This window comes from Telmatherina bonti, assembly GCF_933228915.1.
Source record: "Telmatherina bonti genome assembly, chromosome: 21".
In the NCBI taxonomy this organism is placed as follows: Eukaryota; Metazoa; Chordata; class Actinopteri; order Atheriniformes; family Telmatherinidae; genus Telmatherina; species Telmatherina bonti.
The window spans coordinates 67,735-89,532 of record NC_136630.1 but is presented as its reverse complement, the minus strand read 5'-3'; the positions used below and the strand labels follow the sequence as shown (position 1 = coordinate 89,532).

At 48.4% G+C, this 21,798-nt stretch overlaps 1 protein-coding gene across 1 annotated transcript; it reads right to left on the bottom strand.

Annotated features, from left to right (window-relative positions):
* Window positions 1–5,682: 5,682 nt before the first annotated feature.
* Window positions 5,683–17,698, bottom strand: asb3 (ankyrin repeat and SOCS box containing 3). Its single transcript, XM_079260976.1, has 9 exons — window positions 17,312–17,698; window positions 13,869–14,039; window positions 13,685–13,797; window positions 13,482–13,614; window positions 9,112–9,289; window positions 8,821–9,033; window positions 6,211–6,513; window positions 5,991–6,124; window positions 5,683–5,917 (listed from the first exon to the last, which is right to left on the bottom strand). Exons 1-9 carry the CDS (start codon window positions 17,511–17,513, stop codon window positions 5,736–5,738), a joined length of 1,629 nt encoding a protein of 542 aa, XP_079117102.1. The 5' UTR covers window positions 17,514–17,698; the 3' UTR covers window positions 5,683–5,735.
* Window positions 17,699–21,798: the final 4,100 nt, after the last annotated feature.

Sequence of the window (21,798 nt, the reverse complement as noted above, 5' to 3'; positions counted from 1 at the left end):
CTACTGGTGTATATATTTACTGTAATACTGCTGAACATGTGTACTACTGGTGTATATATTTACTGTGTAATACTGCTGAACATGTGTACTACTGGTGTATATATTTACTGTGTAATACTACTGAACATGTGTACTACTGGTGTATATATTTACTGTGTAATACTGCTGAACATGTGTACTACTGGTGTATATATTTACTGTGTAATACTGCTGAACATGTGTACTACTGGTGTATATATTTACTGTAATACTGCTGAACATGTGTACTACTGGTGTATATATTTACTGCAATACTGCTGAATATGTGTACTACTGGTGTATATATTTACTGTAATACTGCTGAACATGTGTACTACTGGTGTATATATTTACTGCAATACTGCTGAACATGTCTACTACTGGTGTATATATTTACTGTGTAATACTGCTGAATATGTGTACTACTGGTGTATATATTTACTGTGTAATACTGCTGAACATGTGTACTACTGGTGTATATATTTACTGTGTAGTACTACTGAACATGTGTACTACTGGTGTATATATTTACTGTAATACTGCTGAACATGTGTACTACTGGTGTATATATTTACTGTGTAATACTGCTGAACATGTGTACTACTGGTGTATATATTTACTGTGTAATACTACTGAACATGTGTACTACTGGTGTATATATTTACTGTGTAATACTACTGAACATGTGTACTACTGGTGTATATATTTACTGTAATACTACTGAACATGTGTACTACTGGTGTATATATTTACTGTAACACTGTTGAACATGTGTACTACTGGTGTATATATTTACTCTAATACTGCTGAACATGTGTACTACTGGTGTATATATTTACTGCAATACCACTGAACATGTGTACTACTGGTGTATATATTTACTGTGTAATACTGTTGAACATGTGTACTACTGGTGTATATATTTACTGTGTAATACTGCTGAACATGTGTACTACTGGTGTATATATTTACTGTGTAGTACTACTGAACATGTGTACTACTGGTGTATATATTTACTGTAATACTGCTGAACATGTGTACTACTGGTGTATATATTTACTGCAATACTGCTGAATATGTGTACTACTGGTGTATATATTTACTGTAATACTGCTGAACATGTGTACTACTGGTGTATATATTTACTGTGTAATATTGCTGAACATGTGTACTACTGGTGTATATATTTACTGTGTAGTACTGCTGAATATGTGTACTACTGGTGTATATATTTACTGCAATACTGCTGAACATGTGTACTACTGGTGTATATATTTACTGTGTAATACTACTGAACATGTGTACTACTGGTGTATATATTTACTGTGTAATACTACTGAACAAGTGTACTACTGGTGTATATATTTACTGTAATACTACTGAACATGTGTACTACTGGTGTATATATTTACTGTAACACTGTTGAACATGTGTACTACTGGTGTATATATTTACTCTAATACTGCTGAACATGTGTACTACTGGTGTATAAATTTACTGTAATACTGCTGAACATGTGTACTACTGGTGTATATATTTACTGTAATACTACTGAAAATGTGTACTACTGATGTATATTTTACCGTGTAATACTGCTGAACATGTGTACTACTGGTGTATATATTTAACGTGTAATACTGCTGAACATGTGTACTACTGGTGTATATATTTACTGTAATACTGCTGAACATGTGTACTACTGGTGTATATATTTACTGTGTAATACTGCTGAACATGTGTACTACTGGTGTATATATTTACTGCAATACTGCTGAACATGTGTACTACTGGTGTATATATTTACTGTGTAATACTACTGAACATGTGTACTACTGGTGTATATATTTACTGTGTAATACTACTGAACATGTGTACTACTGGTGTATATATTTACTGTAATACTACTGAACATGTGTACTACTGGTGTATATATTTACTGTAACACTGTTGAACATGTGTACTACTGGTGAATATATTTACTGCAATACCACTGAACATGTGTACTACTGGTGTATATATTTACTGTAATACTGTTGAACATGTGTACTACTGGTGTATAAATTTACTGTAATACTGCTGAACATGTGTACTACTGGTGTATATATTTACTGTGTAATACTACTGAACATGTGTACTACTGGTGTATATATTTACTGTGTAATACTGCTGAATATGTGTACTACTGGTGTATATATTTACTGCAATACTGCTGAACATGTGTACTACTGGTGTATATATTTACTGTGTAATACTACTGAACATGTGTACTACTGGTGTATATATTTACTGCAATACTGCTGAACATGTGTACTACTGGTGTATATATTTACTGTGTAATACTACTGAACATGTGTACTACTGGTGTATATATTTACTGTGTAATACTACTGAACATGTGTACTACTGGTGTATATATTTACTGTAATACTACTGAACATGTGTACTACTGGTGTATATATTTACTGTAATACTGTTGAACATGTGTACTACTGGTGTATATATTTACTGCAATACCACTGAACATGTGTACTACTGGTGTATATATTTACTGCAATACCACTGAACATGTGTACTACTGGTGTATATATTTACTGTAATACCACTGAACATGTGTACTACTGGTGTATATATTTACTGCAATACTGCTGAACATGTGTACTTCTGGTGTATATATTTACTGTAATACTGCTGAACATGTGTACTACTGGTGTATATATTTACTGCAATACTGCTGAACATGTGTACTACTGGTGTATATATTTACTGTAATACTGCTGAACCTGTGTACTACTAGTGTATATATTTACTGCAATACTGCTGAACATGTGTACTTCTGGTGTATATATTTACTGTAATACTACTGAACATGTGTACTACTGGTGTATATATTTACTGCAATACTGCTGAACCTGTGTACTACTAGTGTATATATTTACTGTAATACTGCTGAACATGTGTACTACTAGTGTATATATTTACTGTGTAATACGACTGAACATGTGTACTACTGGTGTATATATTTACTGCAATACTGCTGAACATGTGTACTACTGGTGTATATATTTACTGCAATACTGCTGAACATGTGTACTACTGGTGTATATATTTACTGTAATACTGCTGAACATGTGTACTACTGGTGTATATATTTACTGTGTAATACTACTGAACATGTGTACTACTGGTGTATATATTTACTGTGTAATACTGCTGAACATGTGTACTACTGGTGTATATATTTACTGTAATACTGCTGAACATGTGTACTACTGGTGTATATATTTACTGTAATACTACTGAACATGTGTACTACTGGTGTATATATTTACTGTAATACTGCTGAACATGTGTACTACTGGTGTATATATTTACTGTAATACTGCTGAACATGTGTACTACTGGTGTATATATTTACTGCAATACTGCTGAACATGTGTACTATTGGTGTATATATTTACTGTAATACTGCTGAACATGTGCACTACTGGTGTATATATTTACTGTAATACTGCTGAACATGTGTACTACTGGTGTATATATTTACTGTAATACTGCTGAACATGTGTACTACTGGTGTATATATTTACTGTAATACTGCTGAACATGTGTACTACTGGTGTATATATTTACTGTAATACTGCTGAACATGTGTACTACTGGTGTATATATTTACTGTAATACTGCTGAACATGTGTACTACTGGTGTATATATTTACTGTGTAATACTGCTGAATATGTGTACTACTGGTGTATATATTTACTGTAATACTGCTGAACATGTGTACTACTGGTGTATAAATTTACTGTAATACTGCTGAATATGTGTACTACTGGTGTATATATTTACTGTGTAATACTGCTGAACATGTGTACTACTGGTGTATATATTTACTGTGTAATACTGCTGAACATGTGTACTACTGGTGTATATATTTACTGTGTAATACTGCTGAACATGTGTACTACTGGTGTATATATTTACTGTGTAATACTGCTGAACATGTGTACTACTGGTGTATATATTTACTGTGTAATACCGCTGAACATGTGTACTACTGGTGTATATATTTACTGTAATACTGCTGAACATGTGTACTACTGGTGTATATATTTACTGTGTAATACTACTGAACATGTGTACTACTGGTGTATATATTTACTGTGTAATACTACTGAACATGTGTACTACTGGTGTATATATTTACTGTGTAATACTGCTGAACATGTGTACTACTGGTGTATATATTTACTGTGTAATACTACTGAACATGTGTACTACTGGTGTATATATTTACTGTGTAATACTGCTGAACATGTGTACTACTGGTGTATATATTTATTGTCATTAAACCATTCCATGTTTTATATCATGTGGATTAATAACACCCATCTGACAGAAATATTCTTATTAAAGCATCTCAGGTTTAATATTCCAGTCAATAAAATAAAATAGAACTTTTCAGCTCATTTACTTCTAATTTAAAGCTAGCTGTTAGCCTGCTAGCTGCTTTGGTTTTAATGAGGTTGAGATCTTTTCATTCAATCACAAATTACGTGGCATCATGTGAAGAATTGAGTCAGACTTTGTACAAAATGAACTGAATCTGTTTTCTGAAGCTAAAGCTAAGATAAGCTAAGGCTAAGCTAAGCTAAGCTAAGGCTAAGCTAAAGCAAAGCTAGCTAGCTGCAGCAACTCGATATCTCCAAGAAAACACAATTATTTAAAATACTCACGTATGAAATATATTAAGGCATATCGTTCTGCTGCTGGTCAGTTCCCCACTCCTCATTAAAACCGCTGTTTTCTCATTAAAAACGCTGTTTTTCACCCGAAACGTCCAAAACGAGCTTCTTATTCCTCACGTCGCTGTACCCAACAGTTTCCTGAAACGTGACGTTAGCCAATCAAATTCGCCCTCGATGACCATAACAGCGATTTCAGCCAATCAGAATCTGTCCGAGAGACTCACCTAATTTACCTGACAGACACGAACACAGCCTGTTTGGCGTGAATTAAAAAGGACCAGGTTCGACTAAACTAAACTAATTATTTATTAACATTATTTTTAATTCCATCAGGCCAGTGATTGTCATGAAATAAATATATAAGCAGTAATTTTAAAAATATATATTTTGTGTTCTTAACAGATTAACTCAATACAAACATGTTCAAATGGTAAATGGACTTGTACTTCTATAGCGCTTTTCTAGTCATACAGACCACTCAAAGCGCTTTACACTACTTGTCACATTCACCCATTTGCACACACACTCACTCACTCAACACACTCATACCCCGATAGGCACATCGGGGGGCAGTTTGGGGTTCAGTGTCTTGCCCTAGGACACTTTGGCATTTCAGGGGAAGCCTGGAATCGATCCCCCAACTTACCAGTTGAAGGACAACTGCTCTTCCTCCTGAGCTACAGCTGCCATAGAAAAAGAAACAAAACTATGACTTTTGAAATTAATATTAAGAGAAAAAATTATAAGAATAAACAGATTTATTTAAATATAACTGTTTATTAATATACAATGAACAAAAATGTATAAAAATATAATTTTTACAGTCACTTTTTTCTAAATATAATGTTTTTTTTAAAACATTTTTTTTTACATTTTCCATACATACATGTTTATTGAAAGGTAAAAAATGGTGTTGGTTCGGTTCTAAAACGTGTCTGGTTGGTGTGTACTGTTTTATCTCTGTAAGCCATTTACAATCGATGATGGAGGCGAGCCATGCACAAAGGCTCTGAGATGTCCCTGAACTTCAGGAAGCTATGAAGGGGGGTAGGGACAGGCATCTGCTGGACTACATCGGTCCTCATCAGCAGGTCTGTACCCAACGTTTGTCGAAGCTGAAGCCGACACATGTGGGAAAGACGGGGTATCAAGTCTAGAGGGAAGTGGAGAGAAAGGATCGGCACAAAGATAAAACTCAATCTGAAGAACATTTTCCAAAGGCCTACCGAAATGTGTGTGAGGTTCCCAGGTCTTTTCTGCTCGCCGCTTATCCAGAATGTGCTTCAGAGGAGGAGACAGAGTGGACCAGTTCACAAACTCTAGCAGATAATTCAGCACCTCACTGTCTGCTTGTTCTAGCCTGGAGGGAGGGAGGACGAGGACAGACGGAGTCAGCTACAGACAGAGGAAAGAGCGAGACAGTCTGGAATCATTCTGGCAGCTTACATGTCAGGCTGAAGCAAAAGAGAAGGTTCCAGTCCTGCCTTCAGGAGCACAGGAAGCCAACAGCAAGCAAAGCGAAGGTGGCTCAGGGCCACACACAGCATTTCCCTCAGTTCCTGCTGCTTCAGCAGCGCCCTCCCCCGACGGCGGGGAGCAGAACAGTCCAGCATCACAGTTTCCAGCCGGGGGATCCATCTGTACTCCAGGATCAGTTCCAGCAGTTCGGTTCTGTCAGTAGCCAAGGCATGAATCCAGTCCTGCTCGCTCAGAGAGGCTCCAGCTGCCAACAGCAACCGAACCGATTCACTGAAACAAGAAGATCCCAAATCAGCCCACCGGCCGGGCGTGTGTCGTCTGAAATCAGCCCACCGGCCGGGCGTGTGTCATCTGAAATCAGCCCACCGGCCGGGCGTGTGTCGTCTGAAATCAGCCCACCGGCCGGGCGTGTGTCATCTAAAATCAGCCCACCGGCCGGGCGTGTGTCGTCTAAAATCAGCCCACCTGCCGGGCGTGTGTCGTCTGAAATCAGCCCACCGGCCGGGCGTGTGTCGTCTAAAATCAGCCCACCTGCCGGGCGTGTGTCGTCTAAAATCAGCCCACCTGCCGGGCGTGTGTCGTCTAAAATCAGCCCACCTGCCGGGCGTGTGTCGTCTAAAATCAGCCCACCTGCCGGGCGTGTGTCGTCTGAAATCAGCCCACCGGCCGGGCGTGTGTCGTCTGAAATCAGCCCACCGGCCGGGCGTGTGTCGTCTAAAATCAGCCCACCGGCCGGGCGTGTGTCGTCTAAAATCAGCCCACCTGCCGGGCGTGTGTCGTCTAAAATCAGCCCACCGGCCGGGTGTGTGTCGTCTAAAATCAGCCCACCGGCCGGGCGTGTGTCGTCTAAAATCAGCCCACCGGCCGGGCGTGTGTCGTCTAAAATCAGCCCACCTGCATGGTGTGTGTCGTCTGAAATCAGCCCACCTGCATGGTGTGTGTCGTCTGAAATCAGCCCACCTGCATGGCGTGTGTCGTCTAAAATCAGCCCACCTGCATGGTGTGTGTCGTCTGAAATCAGCCCACCTGCATGGTGTGTGTCGTCTGAAATCAGCCCACCTGCATGGTGTGTGTCGTCTGAAATCAGCCCACCTGCATGGTGTGTGTCGTCTGAAATCAGCCCACCTGCCGGGCGTGTGTCGTCTAAAATCAGCCCACCTGCCGGGCGTGTGTCGTCTAAAATCAGCCCACCTGCCGGGCGTGTGTCGTCTAAAATCAGCCCACCGGCCGGGCGTGTGTCGTCTGAAATCAGCCCACCGGCCGGGCGTGTGTCGTCTGAAATCAGCCCACCCGCCGGGCGTGTGTCGTCTGAAATCAGCCCACCGGCCGGGCGTGTGTCGTCTGAAATCAGCCCACCGGCCGGGCGTGTGTCGTCTAAAATCAGCCCACCGGCCGGGCGTGTGTCGTCTGAAATCAGCCCACCCGCCGGGCGTGTGTCGTCTGAAATCAGCCCACCGGCCGGGCGTGTGTCGTCTAAAATCAGCCCACCTGCCGGGCGTGTGTCGTCTGAAATCAGCCCACCTGCATGGCGTGTGTCGTCTGAAATCAGCCCACCCGCCGGGCGTGTGTCGTCTGAAATCAGCCCACCCGCCGGGCGTGTGTCGTCTGAAATCAGCCCACCCGCCGGGCGTGTGTCGTCTGAAATCAGCCCACCCGCCGGGCGTGTGTCGTCTGAAATCAGCCCACCCGCCGGGCGTGTGTCGTCTGAAATCAGCCCACCCGCCGGGCGTGTGTCGTCTGAAATCAGCCCACCGGCCGGGCGTGTGTCGTCTGAAATCAGCCCATCCGCCGGGCGTGTGTCGTCTGAAATCAGCCCACCCGCCGGGCGTGTGTCGTCTAAAATCAGCCCACCCGCCGGGCGTGTGTCGTCTAAAATCAGCCCACCGGCCGGGCGTGTGTCGTCTAAAATCAGCCCACCGGCCGGGCGTGTGTCGTCTAAAATCAGCCCACCTGCATGGTGTGTGTCGTCTGAAATCAGCCCACCCGCCGGGCGTGTGTCGTCTAAAATCAGCCCACCGGCCGGGCGTGTGTCGTCTAAAATCAGCCCACCTGCATGGCGTGTGTCGTCTGAAATCAGCCCACCCGCCGGGCGTGTGTCGTCTGAAATCAGCCCACCCGCCGGGCGTGTGTCGTCTGAAATCAGCCCACCCGCCGGGCGTGTGTCGTCTGAAATCAGCCCACCGGCCGGGCGTGTGTCGTCTGAAATCAGCCCACCCGCCGGGCGTGTGTCGTCTGAAATCAGCCCACCCGCCGGGCGTGTGTCGTCTGAAATCAGCCCACCCGCCGGGCGTGTGTCGTCTAAAATCAGCCCACCGGCCGGGCGTGTGTCGTCTAAAATCAGCCCACCGGCCGGGCGTGTGTCGTCTGAAATCAGCCCACCTGCATGGTGTGTGTCGTCTGAAATCAGCCCACCTGCATGGTGTGTGTCGTCTGAAATCAGCCCACCTGCATGGTGTGTGTCGTCTGAAATCAGCCCACCCGCCGGGCGTGTGTCGTCTGAAATCAGCCCACCTGCATGGTGTGTGTCGTCTGAAATCAGCCCACCTGCATGGTGTGTGTCGTCTGAAATCAGCCCACCTGCATGGTGTGTGTGATGCGAGACTCAAGGCGAAGGAGAGCGGTGAGCGGACTCCCAGGCTGTCTGAACAGTCTTGAGCATCTGGACTGAACCCCTCCTGCAGGAGCGTCTCCACACTCTGATGCTTGCGGACGGCCATGTAGAGCGGACTCACGGATCCGGGGCTGCAGTCGCATCTCCGGTCCGTCACGTCTATCAGCCTCCTGAGGACGCTGCTTTTACAAAGAGGGAAAACAGAAGATCTGCAGAGGATTCATTCTTCTCATGGAACATGGACCAGAGGCCGGTACCTGATGTGGCCGAACTCCGCCGCAGCGTGAACGGGAAGCTGCGGCCAGTCGCGGCTGCAGGCCAGGTTGGGGTCGGCGCCGTTCTGCAGCAGAAGCTCCACACAGGCCTGGTGGTCCTCCTGGGATGCAATCAGCAGGGGGGTTGCCAGGTCAGCTGCCTGGGTGTTCACGTTGGCACCTGCAGTACAAACCCATGAATGGCAACATCCGCCATCGTCTCATGTCACAGAAACAATCGTCTTCATCCATCCTCGTTTTCATCCATCCTTGTCTTCCTCGTCTTCATCCATCCTCGTCTTCCTCGTCTCCATCCATCCTCGTCTTCCTCGTCTTCATCCATCCTTGTCTTCCTCGTCTTCATCCATCCTCGTCTTCCTCGTCTCCATCCATCCTCGTCTTCCTCGTCTTCATCCATCCTCGTCTTCCTCGTCTTCATCCATCCTCGTCTTCCTCGTCTTCATCCATCCTCGTCTTCCTCGTCTTCATCCATCCTCGTCTTCCTCGTCTTCCTCGTCTCCATCCATCCTCGTCTTCCTCGTCTTCATCCATCCTCGTCTTCCTCGTTTCCATCCATCCTCGTCTTCCTCGTTTCCATCCATCCTCGTCTTCCTCGTCTTCATCCATCCTCGTCTTCCTCGTCTTCATCCATCCTCGTCTTCCTCGTCTTCCTCGTCTCCATCCATCCTCGTCTTCCTCGTCTTCCTCGTCTCCATCCATCCTCGTCTTCCTCGTTTCCATCCATCCTCGTCTTCATCCATCCTCGTCTTCCTCGTCTTCATCCATCCTCGTCTTCCTCGTCTTCCTCGTCTCCATCCATCCTCGTCTTCCTCGTCTTCATCCATCCTAGTCTTCCTCGTCTTCCTCGTCTCCATCCATCCTCGTCTTCCTCGCCTTCCTCGTCTCCATCCATCCTCGTCTTCCTCGTCTTCATCCATCCTCGTCTTCCTCGTCTTCATCCAGTCTTAATATATTTATTGACGATCAGAACAGATAAAAATACTTCCCCAGTTCCTGGGGGAACTGGGGGAACTGGTGGAACTGGGGGAACTGGGGGAACTGGTGGAACTGGGGGAGCTGGGGGAACTGGGGGAACTGGTGGAACTGGGGGAGCTGGGGGAACTGGTGGAACTGGGGGAACTGGGGGAACTGGTGGAACTGGGGGAACTGGGGGAACTGGGGGAACTGGTGGAACTGGGGGAGCTGGGGGAACTGGGGGAACTGGTGGAACTGGGGGAACTGGGGGAACTGGGGGAACTGGTGGAACTGGGGGAACTGGGGGAACTGGTGGAACTGGGGGAACTGGGGGAACTGGTGGAACTGGGGGAACTGGGGGAACTGGTGGAACTGGGGGAACTGGGGGAACTGGGAGAACTGGTGGAACTGGGGGAGCTGGGGGAACTGGGGGAACTGGTGGAACTGGGGGAACTGGGGGAACTGGGGGAACTGGGGGAGTTGGGAGAACTGGGGAAACTGGGGGAGCTGGGGGAACTGGTGGAACTGGGGGAACTGGTGGAACTGGGGGAGCTGGGAGAACTGGGGGAACTGGGGGAGCTGGGGGAACTGGTGGAACTGGGGGAGTTGGGGGAACTGGGGGAACTGGTGGAACTGGGGGAACTGGGGGAGTTGGGAGAACTGGGGAAACTGGGGGAGCTGGGGGAACTGGTGGAACTGGGGGAACTGGTGGAACTGGGGGAGCTGGGAGAACTGGGGGAACTGGGGGAGCTGGGGGAACTGGTGGAACTGGGGGAGTTGGGAGAACTGGGGGAGTTGGGAGAACTGGGGGAACTGGGGGAACTGGTGGAACTGGTGGAACTGGGGGAACTGGTGGAACTGGGGGAACTGGGGGAGCTGGTGGAACTGGGGGAACTGGTGGAACTGGGGGAACTGGTGGAACTGGTGGAACTGGGGGAACTGGGGGAACTGGTGGAACTGGGGGAGCTGGGGGAACTGGTGGAACTGGGGGAACTGGGGGAGCTGGGGGAACTAGTGGAACTGGGGGAGTTGGGAGAACTGGGGGAACTGGGGGAGTTGGGAGAACTGGTGGAACTGGGGGAACTGGTGGAACTGGGGGAACTGGGGGAACTGGGGGAGCTGGGGGAACTGGGGGAGCTGGGGGAACTGGGGAAACTGGGGGAGCTGGGGGAACTGGGGAAACTGGGGAAACTGGGGGAGCTGGGGGAACTGGGGGAACTGGGGGAACTGGGGGAACTGGGGGAGATGGGAGAACTGGTGGAACTGGGGGAACTGGGGGAACTGGGGGAACTGGGGGAGCTGGGGGAACTGGTGGAACTGGGGGAGTTGGGAGAACTGGGGGAACTGGGGGAGCTGGGGGAACTGGTGGAACTGGGGGAGTTGGGAGAACTGGGGGAACTGGGGGAACTGGGGGAGCTGGGGGAACTGGTGGAACTGGGGGAACTGGGGGAGCTGGGGGAACTAGTGGAACTGGGGGAGTTGGGAGAACTGGGGGAACTGGGGGAGTTGGGAGAACTGGTGGAACTGGTGGAACTGGGGGAACTGGTGGAACTGGGGGAACTGGGGGAGCTGGTGGAACTGGGGGAACTGGGGGAACTGGTGGAACTGGGGGAACTGGTGGAACTGGTGGAACTGGTGGAACTGGGGGAACTGGGGGAACTGGTGGAACTGGGGGAGCTGGGGGAACTGGTGGAACTGGGGGAACTGGGGGAGCTGGGAGAACTGGGGGAACTGGGGGAGTTGGGAGAACTGGTGGAACTGGGGGAACTGGTGGAACTGGGGGAACTGGGGGAACTGGGGGAACTGGGGGAGCTGGGGGAACTGGGGAAACTGGGGGAGCTGGGGGAACTGGGGAAACTGGGGGAGCTGGGGGAACTGGGGGAACTGGGGGAGATGGGAGAACTGGTGGAACTGGGGGAACTGGGGGAACTGGGGGAGCTGGGGGAACTGGTGGAACTGGGGGAGTTGGGAGAACTGGGGGAACTGGGGGAACTGGTGGAACTGGGGGAGTTGGGAGAACTGGGGGAACTGGGGGAACTGGGGGAGCTGGGGGAACTGGTGAAACTGGGGGAACTGGTGGAACTGGTGAAACTGGTGGAACTGGGGGAACTGGGGGAACGGTTGGAACTGGTGGAACTGGGGGAACTGGTGGAACTGGTGGAACTGGGGGAACTGGGGGATCTGGTGGAACTGGGGGAACTGGTGGAACTAGGGGAACTGGTGGAACTGGTGGAACTGGTGGAACTGGTGGAACTGGTGAAACTGGGGGAGCTGGGGGAACTGGTGGAACTGGGGGAGCTGGGGGAACTAGTGGAACTGGGGGAGTTGGGAGAACTGGGGGAACTGGGGGAGTTGGGAGAACTGGTGGAACTGGGGGAACTGGTGGAACTGGGGGAACTGGGGAAACTGGGGGAGCTGGGGGAACTGGGGAAACTGGGGGAGCTGGGGGAACTGGTGGAATTGGGGGAGTTGGGAGAACTGGGGGAACTGGGGGAGCTGGGGGAGCTGGGGGAACTGGTGGAACTGGGGGAACTGGTGGAACTGGGGGAGCTGGGGGAACTGGTGGAACTGGGGGAACTGGGGGAGCTGTGGGAACTGGGTGAGCTGTGGGAGCTGTGGGAGCTGTGGGAGCTGGGGGAACTGGTGGAACTGGGGGAACTGGGGGAGCTGGGGGAGCTGTGGAAGCTGGGGGAACTGGGGGAACTGGGAGAACTGGGGGAACTGGGGGAACTGGGGGAGCTGGGGGAACTGGGGGAACTGGGGGAGCTGGGGGAACTGGTGGAACTGGGGGAACTGGGGGAGCTGGGGGAACTAGTGGAACTGGGGGAGTTGGGAGAACTGGGGGAACTGGGGGAGTTGGGAGAACTGGTGGAACTGGGGGAACTGGGGGAACTGGGGGAACTGGGGGAGCTGGGGGAACTGGGGAAGCTGGGGGAACTGGGGGAATTGGGGGAGTTGGGAGAACTGGGGGAACTGGGGGAGCTGTGGGAGCTGGGGGAACTGGGGGAACTGGGGGAACTGGGAGAACTGGGGGAACTGGGGGAACTGGGGGAGCTGTGGGAACTGGGGGAGCTGGGGGAACTGGGGGGACTGGGGGAACTGGGAGAACTGGGGGAACTGGGGGAACTGGGGGAGCTGGGGGAACTGGGGGACCTGGGGGAGCTGGGGGAACTGGGGGAGCTGGGGGAACTGGTGGAACTGGGGGAGCTGGGGGAACTGGTGGAACTGGGGGAGCTGGGGGAACTGGTGGAACTGGGGGAACTGGGGGAGCTGGGGGAACTGGGGGAGCTGGGGGAGCTGTGGGAGCTGGGGGAGCTGGGGGAGCTGGTCCTGCATCCCGTCGGGACGTCATGAGAACAGGAAGCACATGAAGAGCTGAGGTTAGGGAGGAAGTTTACCGGCGCTGATGAGAAGCTGCAGGCAGTCCGTCTGTCCGTACTGCGCAGCCACAAACAGAGGGGAGATGCTGTGGTCGTCCACCACCTCCAGGTCACAGACGTTCACCAGAATCCTCACAGCCTCGCTGCGACCCTGAAGGAGAGAGCCAGTCCTCTTACATCCCACCGAGCGGCCGGCGCTGGTCGTCATGGATCTCACCTACCTTGTAGACGGCCTGATGAAGGCAGGTCCAGCAGGACGCCGTGTGTGTTCTGTTCACCTCTGCACCTTTGCTGACCAGCAGCTTCACCACATCGTGATGTCCGCTGTCTACAGCTGCTCACAAACAGAAAACTCAGCGACATGCTGCTTGCGTTACCATGGAGACGAATGTGCAAAGGCTGCACCTGCGTATAGAGGACAGGATAGGTCGTTGGTTAGCTGGTCGATGTTAGCGTGCGCCTTCAGGAGGAGCCGCACCACGGCCAGGTGACCCCGCTGCGCCGCCAGGTAACACGCAGACTCCCCCTCATGCGTCAGGGAGTTGACGTACGTACGGCTGCCGACGCAGGACCTGCCTGCAAAACAAAACACAAAGGTCAGAGGTGAAAGGATCCATCCAGACACGACGCGAACTCAAGGCTTTGCTTAGAAGGTAGCTGCAGATGTGTCTGATGGACATGTCGGGGGGGGCGGGTGTCACGTTGTTCAGCTCATGACTGTCTGACTGAGGAGCTGTTCTCTTCAACACTAGAACTCCCAGAGTCCAGTCCTCTGGCTCCTCTAACGACACCTCCCACAGGGCAGCCAGGTCGAGGTGTGGACACACACTGTTCTGCTTTCACTTCACCTGACAAACCAGTGTGTGTGTTTCATGATGTTTCAGCCGAACAAACATTCAGGGTTCTCTCATAGCAAGCTTTTGGGTTTCGTTTTGTTTTTTGGATTTGTTGTAAAACTAAATATTCACATATTTCCCAGATGAGCTGAAAATGTGGCAAAATGTTTGGTCTGTTTATGAGAGACGTGTTAGAAATACTGCAACACGTCCCGGAGACAGAAGGAAATGAAACCTAAAACAGTCTGGATATATTTGACGAATTCTTCAGGAAAGTGTTGCAGAATTGGAGACGCCTCCCGACCTGCTCTTCACACTCTCTTTACTGGTGGGGGGGGTGTCTCTTTACTGGGGGGTCATCATCCCTTGGAGATGTGAACAATGAAAAACTCAACCGGGGTTAGAAATTTATACAAAAACATATTCTGAATTGTAATTCCCAAACCTGTATAATATATCCTTCCTCTGTAATGATATAGGAGAGTTTAAATGTATTTCTAAATGTAACCGCCATGATCAGGAAAGGAAAACAGGATGTTTGTGAAATCTTACCAGAAGAGATTTCAGAGTGTGAACTCAGCTGAAGGGTAATGTCTTCTCCATCTGAGTCACAAGGGTTGAGTTTGTTCTGGATCGTGTCCAAAGCCTGCTGGGTTCTGTAGAGTTTCAGTATCTTTGTTTCAGAGTCGACGGTCCTACATTGTAAAATTCTTGAAGCCAGTGAACTATTAGACACTGAGGGAGCTATTTATCCCCCTCGGTACCAACCAGTAGACCTGCTTTTACAATGGCCATCTAGATACATAGTAGTTTTTTTATTTAGTTATTTTCAATGTTTTAAAAATTATTGTCTGTTTTTCAGAAATTAAGTAAAATAAGGAGAAGATAATGTTCAAATTTAGGCTCAAGACGGACTGAAATCATCACATTCAGATTTTCAAATGTCATAGAAGAGAAAAAACACAGACTTTTTGCCATAACAGATGACTTCAAAGTTATGTCTTTAGGTAAGTAGATGTGTTTACTTGGTACATGTGGACCAACGTTTTTTAAAGCAAAAAGAAGTTAAAAACAATGAGACCCATGCAAACAGCGGACCTAACAAGAGCTTACAAAACAGACAGTCAGTTCCCTTCAGGTTCATTTATGTTGCATGTTTATAACATTACCCGTCACACAGAATGCTAAATTAAATGATTATATATAAATATATATATATCCACAGAGCCCACATATACATAAAAGTAGTTCTACCAATAATAAAATGAAGAGTAAGGCAATAAATACTTCAAATGAAATAAAATATACCTGCAGATAATGAGGGACAGTGAATACCTGTTGACTGTTTAGTCATTATTTTGTTTAAAAGAGAAAAAGTCCACTTGCCGATGCAGTTTTTAACAAAGTGGTGTTGACCAAAACTCTTTTCTGTTCTTGACAAAAACCAAAGGAAACCAACTATCTCTCATTTGAAAGCAGGCTGTGTGTGCGTTGTTAGACTCGGTGTGCAGATTTAAACTATTTAACATGAGAGGTGCTGATAAAGGCTGCATGACAAACGTGAGAAATGGTGAAAAGTTTTTAGGCTTTTTGTGACTGAAACACTGCAGTACGTTTTAAAAGTCCCTTCCTCCAGAGAAAAGTTGTCAGGAGACATTTTAGTGGCGGTTTTTACCAAACCCTTCCCCAACGTGAGTCCATGTGAGACATGTCCTGCTTAAAGGTGGAGGATGTAAGATTTTCAATATTTTCTAAATAAATTAACTAATAAAATAACTACAATCATAATTAGATAGTTTTTTAAACATGTAGGTTCCAGTCTGTCCATATTTGATGCGTTCTTAAATTACAAGTTTAATTTCTGACAAAATGACAAAAAGCAGTTTTTTTACTGGTAGGAAAACATTTAAGAAGGGTCTTTAATTAAACTTGTAATTTAATAACATCAAATATGGACAGACTGGAACCTACATGTTTAAAAAAAAAACTATAATTATGATTGTAGTTATTTCATTAGTTAATTTATTTAGAAAATATTGAAAATCTTACATCCTCCACCTTTAAGGAATGTCGTTCCATGAATTGCTGATCTGGCAGGTAATCTGAAAGGCAGCTAACTGTGAGTCGCTGGGTTGTTGGTTTCGTACCACTGCGGGGGGCGGGTCTCTGGGCGGCGAGCTGGTCGCCGCAGAGTCGCAGAGTAGACGCAGGTCTACGCTGCAGCAGGTCTACGCTGACGCAGGTCTACGCTGACGCAGGTCTACGCTGACGCAGGTCTACGCTGACGCAGGTCTACCCTGACGCAGGTCTACGCTGACGCAGGTCTACGCTGCAGCAGGTCTACGCTGCAGCAGATCTACGCTGACGCAGGTCTACGCTGACGCAGGTCTACGCTGACGCAGGTCTACGCTGCAGCAGGTCTACGCTGCAGCAGGTCTACGCTGACGCAGGTCTACGCTGCAGCAGGTCTACGCTGACGCAGGTCTACGCTGCAGCAGATCTACGCTGACGCAGGTCTACGCTGACGCAGGTCTACGCTGCAGCAGGTCTACGCTGCAGCAGGTCTACGCTGACGCAGGTCTACGCTGACGCAGGTCTACGCTGACGCAGGTCTACGCTGCAGCAGGTCTACGCTGCAGCAGGTCTACGCTGACGCAGGTCTACGCTGCAGCAGGTCTACGCTGACGCAGGTCTACGCTGACGCAGGTCTACGCTGCAGCAGGTCTACGCTGACGCAGGTCTATGCTGAATTAGGGTCTGCGGTCCAAACCCAGACCAGGAGCAGTTTGCTGGAAGGTAAAACCACAACCCGCAACTTTCTGCAGAGGTCAAACCTGATTAAATGGCAGAAATGATTCAACAAGCTGAACTAGATAATTCAGCTTTTAGACGCGTCCAGAGACAAAAAGATAAAATGTTCTGACGTCTTTCAGGAGAAATTTAAAGCAGTTTTTCACCACACTGAGCTTCGTATCAGAACGTGATGAAACTTAGATCAAGTTTCCTTCTTACCACCGACAGCAGACAGGATTTCCTGCACGCACTCTCTGCTTCCTGCTGCCGCCGCCTCGTGGAGCGCGTTCCAGCCGCGGTTGTCCTGCAAGTCCACCCTGCAGCCGCTCCGGATCAGCCTCCGCACCCGGACCCTGCTTCCGGACCGGGCCGCAGCCGCCACGCTGGACACCGAGTCTCCGTAGCACTCTGTGAAGTCCATGTCCAGCTGCAGGACCAGTCCACCAGTAGAGACACCAGTTTACTGACCTAAACCAGTCCACCAGTACGAAAGACACCAGTTTACTGACCTAAACCAGTCCACCAGTACGACAGACACCAGTTTACTGACCTAAACCAGTCCACCAGTAAGACAGACACCAGTTTACTGACCTAAACCAGTCCACCAGTAGAGACACCAGTTTACTGACCTAAACCAGTCCACCAGTATTACAGACACCAGTTTACTGACCTAAACCAGTCCACCAGTACGACAGACACCAGTTTACTGACCTAAACCAGTCCACCAGTACGACAGACACCAGTTTACTGACCTAAACCAGTCCACCAGTACGACAGACACCAGTTTACTGACCTAAACCAGTCCACCAGTGCGACAGACACCAGTTTACTGACCTAAACCAGTCCACCAGTACGACAGACACCAGTTTACTGACCTAAACCAGTCCACCAGTGCGACAGACACCAGTTTACTGACCTAAACCAGTCCACCAGTACGACAGACACCAGTTTACTGACCTAAACCAGTCCACCACTACGACAGACACCAGTTTACTGACCCAAACCAGTCCACAAGTACGACAGACACCAGTTTACTGACCTAAACCAGTCCACCAGTGCGACAGACACCAGTTTACTGACCTAAACCAGTCCACCAGTACGACAGACACCAGTTTACTGACCTAAACCAGTCCACCAGTGCGACAGACACCAGTTTACTGACCTAAACCAGTCCACCAGTACGACAGACACCAGTTTACTGACCTAAACCAGTCCACCACTACGACAGACACCAGTTTACTGACCTAAAACAGTCCACCAGTACGACAGACACCAGTTTACTGACCTAAACCAGTCCACAAGTAGAGACACCAGTTTACTGACCTAAACCAGTCCACCAGTACGACAGACACCAGTTTACTGACCTAAACCAGTCCACCAGCACGACAGACACCAATTTACTGACCGAAACCAGTCCACCAGTAGAGACACCAGTTTACTGACCTAAACCAGTCCACCAGTACGACAGACACCAGTTTACTGACCTAAACCAGTCCACCAGTACGACAGACACCAGTTTACTGACCTAAACCAGTCCACCAGTACGACAGACACCAGTTTACTGACCTAAACCAGTCCACCAGTAAGACAGACACCAGTTTACTGACCTAAACCAGTCCACCAGTACGACAGACACCAGTTTACTGACCTAAACCAGTCCACCAGCACGACAGACACCAATTTACTGACCGAAACCAGTCCGCCAGTAGAGACAACAGTTTACTGACCTAAACCAGTCCACCAGTAGAGACACCAGTTTACTGACCTAAACCAGTCCACCAGTACGACAGACACCAGTTTACTGACCTAAACCAGTCCACCAGTAGAGACACCAGTTTACTGACCTAAACCAGTCCACCAGTACGACAGACACCAGTTTACTGACCTAAACCAGTCCACCAGTGCGACAGACACCAGTTTACTGACCTAAACCAGTCCACCAGTACGACAGACACCAGTTTACTGACCTAAACCAGTCCACCACTACGACAGACACCAGTTTACTGACCCAAACCAGTCCACCAGTACGACAGACACCAGTTTACTGACCTAAACCAGTCCACCAGTGCGACAGACACCAGTTTACTGACCTAAACCAGTCCACCAGTACGACAGACACCAGTTTACTGACCTAAACCAGTCCACCAGTGCGACAGACACCAGTTTACTGACCTAAACCAGTCCACCAGTACGACAGACACCAGTTTACTGACCTAAACCAGTCCACCACTACGACAGACACCAGTTTACTGACCTAAAACAGTCCACCAGTACGACAGACACCAGTTTACTGACCTAAACCAGTCCACAAGTAGAGACACCAGTTTACTGACCTAAACCAGTCCACCAGTACGACAGACACCAGTTTACTGACCTAAACCAGTCCACCAGCACGACAGACACCAATTTACTGACCGAAACCAGTCCACCAGTAGAGACACCAGTTTACTGACCTAAACCAGTCCACCAGTACGACAGACACCAGTTTACTGACCTAAACCAGTCCACCAGTACGACAGACACCAGTTTACTGACCTAAACCAGTCCACCAGTAAGACAGACACCAGTTTACTGACCTAAACCAGTCCACCAGCACGACAGACACCAATTTACTGACCGAAACCAGTCCGCCAGTAGAGACAACAGTTTACTGACCTAAACCAGTCCACCAGTAGAGACACCAGTTTACTGACCTAAACCAGTCCACCAGTACGACAGACACCAGTTTACTGACCTAAACCAGTCCACCAGTAGAGACACCAGTTTACTGACCTAAACCAGTCCACCAGTAAGACAGACACCAGTTTACTGACCTAAACCAGTCCACCAGTACGACAGACACCAGTTTACTGACCTAAACCAGTCCACCAGCACGACAGACACCAATTTACTGACCGAAACCAGTCCACCAGTAGAGACACCAGTTTACTGACCTAAACCAGTCCACCAGTACGACAGACACCAGTTTACTGACCTAAACCAGTCCACCAGTACGACAGACACCAGTTTACTGACCTAAACCAGTCCACCAGTAAGACAGACACCAGTTTACTGACCTAAACCAGTCCACCAGCACGACAGACACCAATTTACTGACCGAAACCAGTCCGCCAGTAGAGACAACAGTTTACTGACCTAAACCAGTCCACCAGTAGAGACACCAGTTTACTGACCTAAACCAGTCCACCAGTACGACAGACACCAGTTTACTGACCTAAACCAGTCCACCAGTAGAGACACCAGTTTACTGACCTAAACCAGTCCACCACTACGACAGACACCAGTTTACTGACCTAAACCAGTCCACCAGTATGACAGACACCAGTTTACTGACCTAAACCAGTCCACCAGTACGACAGACACCAGTTTACTGACCTAAACCAGTCCACCAGTAGAGACACCAGTTTACTGACCTAAACCAGTCCACCAGTACGACAGACACCAGTTTACTGACCTAAACCAGTCCACCAGTAAGACAGACACCAATTTACTGACCTAAACCAGTCCACCAGTAGAGACACCAGTTTACTGACCTAAACCAGTCCACCAGTACGACAGACACCAGTTTACTGACCTAAACCAGTCCACCAGTACGACAGACACCAGTTTACTGACCTAAACCAGTCCACCAGTAAGACAGACACCAGTTTACTGACCTAAACCAGTCCACAAGTAGAGACACCAGTTTACTGACCTAAACCAGTCCACCAGTATTACAGACACCAGTTTACTGACCTAAACCAGTCCACCAGTACGAAAGACACCAGTTTACTGACCTAAACCAGTCCACCAGTACGACAGACACCAGTTTACTGACCTAAACCAGTCCACCAGTAAGACAGACACCAGTTTACTGACCTAAACCAGTCCACCAGTACGACAGACACCAGTTTACGGACCTAAACCAGTCCACCAGTACGACAGACACCAGTTTACTGACCTAAACCAGTCCACCAGTAGAGACACCAGTTTACTGATCTAAACCAGTCCACCAGTGCGACAGACACCAGTTTACTGACCTAAACCAGTCCACCAGTAAGACAGACACCAGTTTACTGACCTACACCAGTCCACCAGTACGACAGACACCAGTTTACTGACCTAAACCAGTCCACCAGTACGACAGACACCAGTTTACTGACCTAAACCAGTCCACCAGTACGACAGACACCAGTTTACTGACCTAAACCAGTCCACCAGTACGACAGACACCAGTTCACTGACCTAAACCAGTCCACCAGTAGAGACACCAGTTTACTGACCTAAACCAGTCCACCAGTAAAGACACCAGTTTACTGACCTAAACCAGTCCACCAGTACGACAGAAACCAGTTTACTGACCTAAACTAGTCCACCAGTACGACAGACACCAGTTTACTGACCTAAACCAGTCCACCAGTACGACAGACACCAGTTTACTGACCTAAACCAGTCCACCAGTAGAGACACCAGTTTACTGACCTAAACCAGTCCACCAGTACGACAGACACCAGTTTACTGACCTAAACCAGTCCACCAGTACGACAGACACCAGTTTACTGACCTAAACCAGTCCACCAGTGCGACAGACACCAGTTTACTGACCTAAACCAGTCCACCAGTAGAGACACCAGTTTACTGACCTTAACCAGTCCACCAGTACGACAGACACCAGTTTACTGACCTAAACCAGTCCACCAGTACGACAGACACCAGTTTACTGACCT

Excerpts from the sequence above, each read along its gene's own strand:
- asb3 (XM_079260976.1), bottom strand. The coding sequence starts at position 17,513 with ATGGACTTCACAGAGTGCTACGGAGACTCGGTGTCCAGCGTGGCGGCT. Across the intron at positions 6,514-8,820 it reads GCATCACACACACCATGCAG|TGAATCGGTTCGGTTGCTGT; the intron begins GTGGGCTGATTT and ends TTCTTGTTTCAG. Across the intron at positions 6,125-6,210 it reads CTTTTGCTTCAGCCTGACAT|GCTAGAACAAGCAGACAGTG; the intron begins GTAAGCTGCCAG and ends CCCTCCCTCCAG.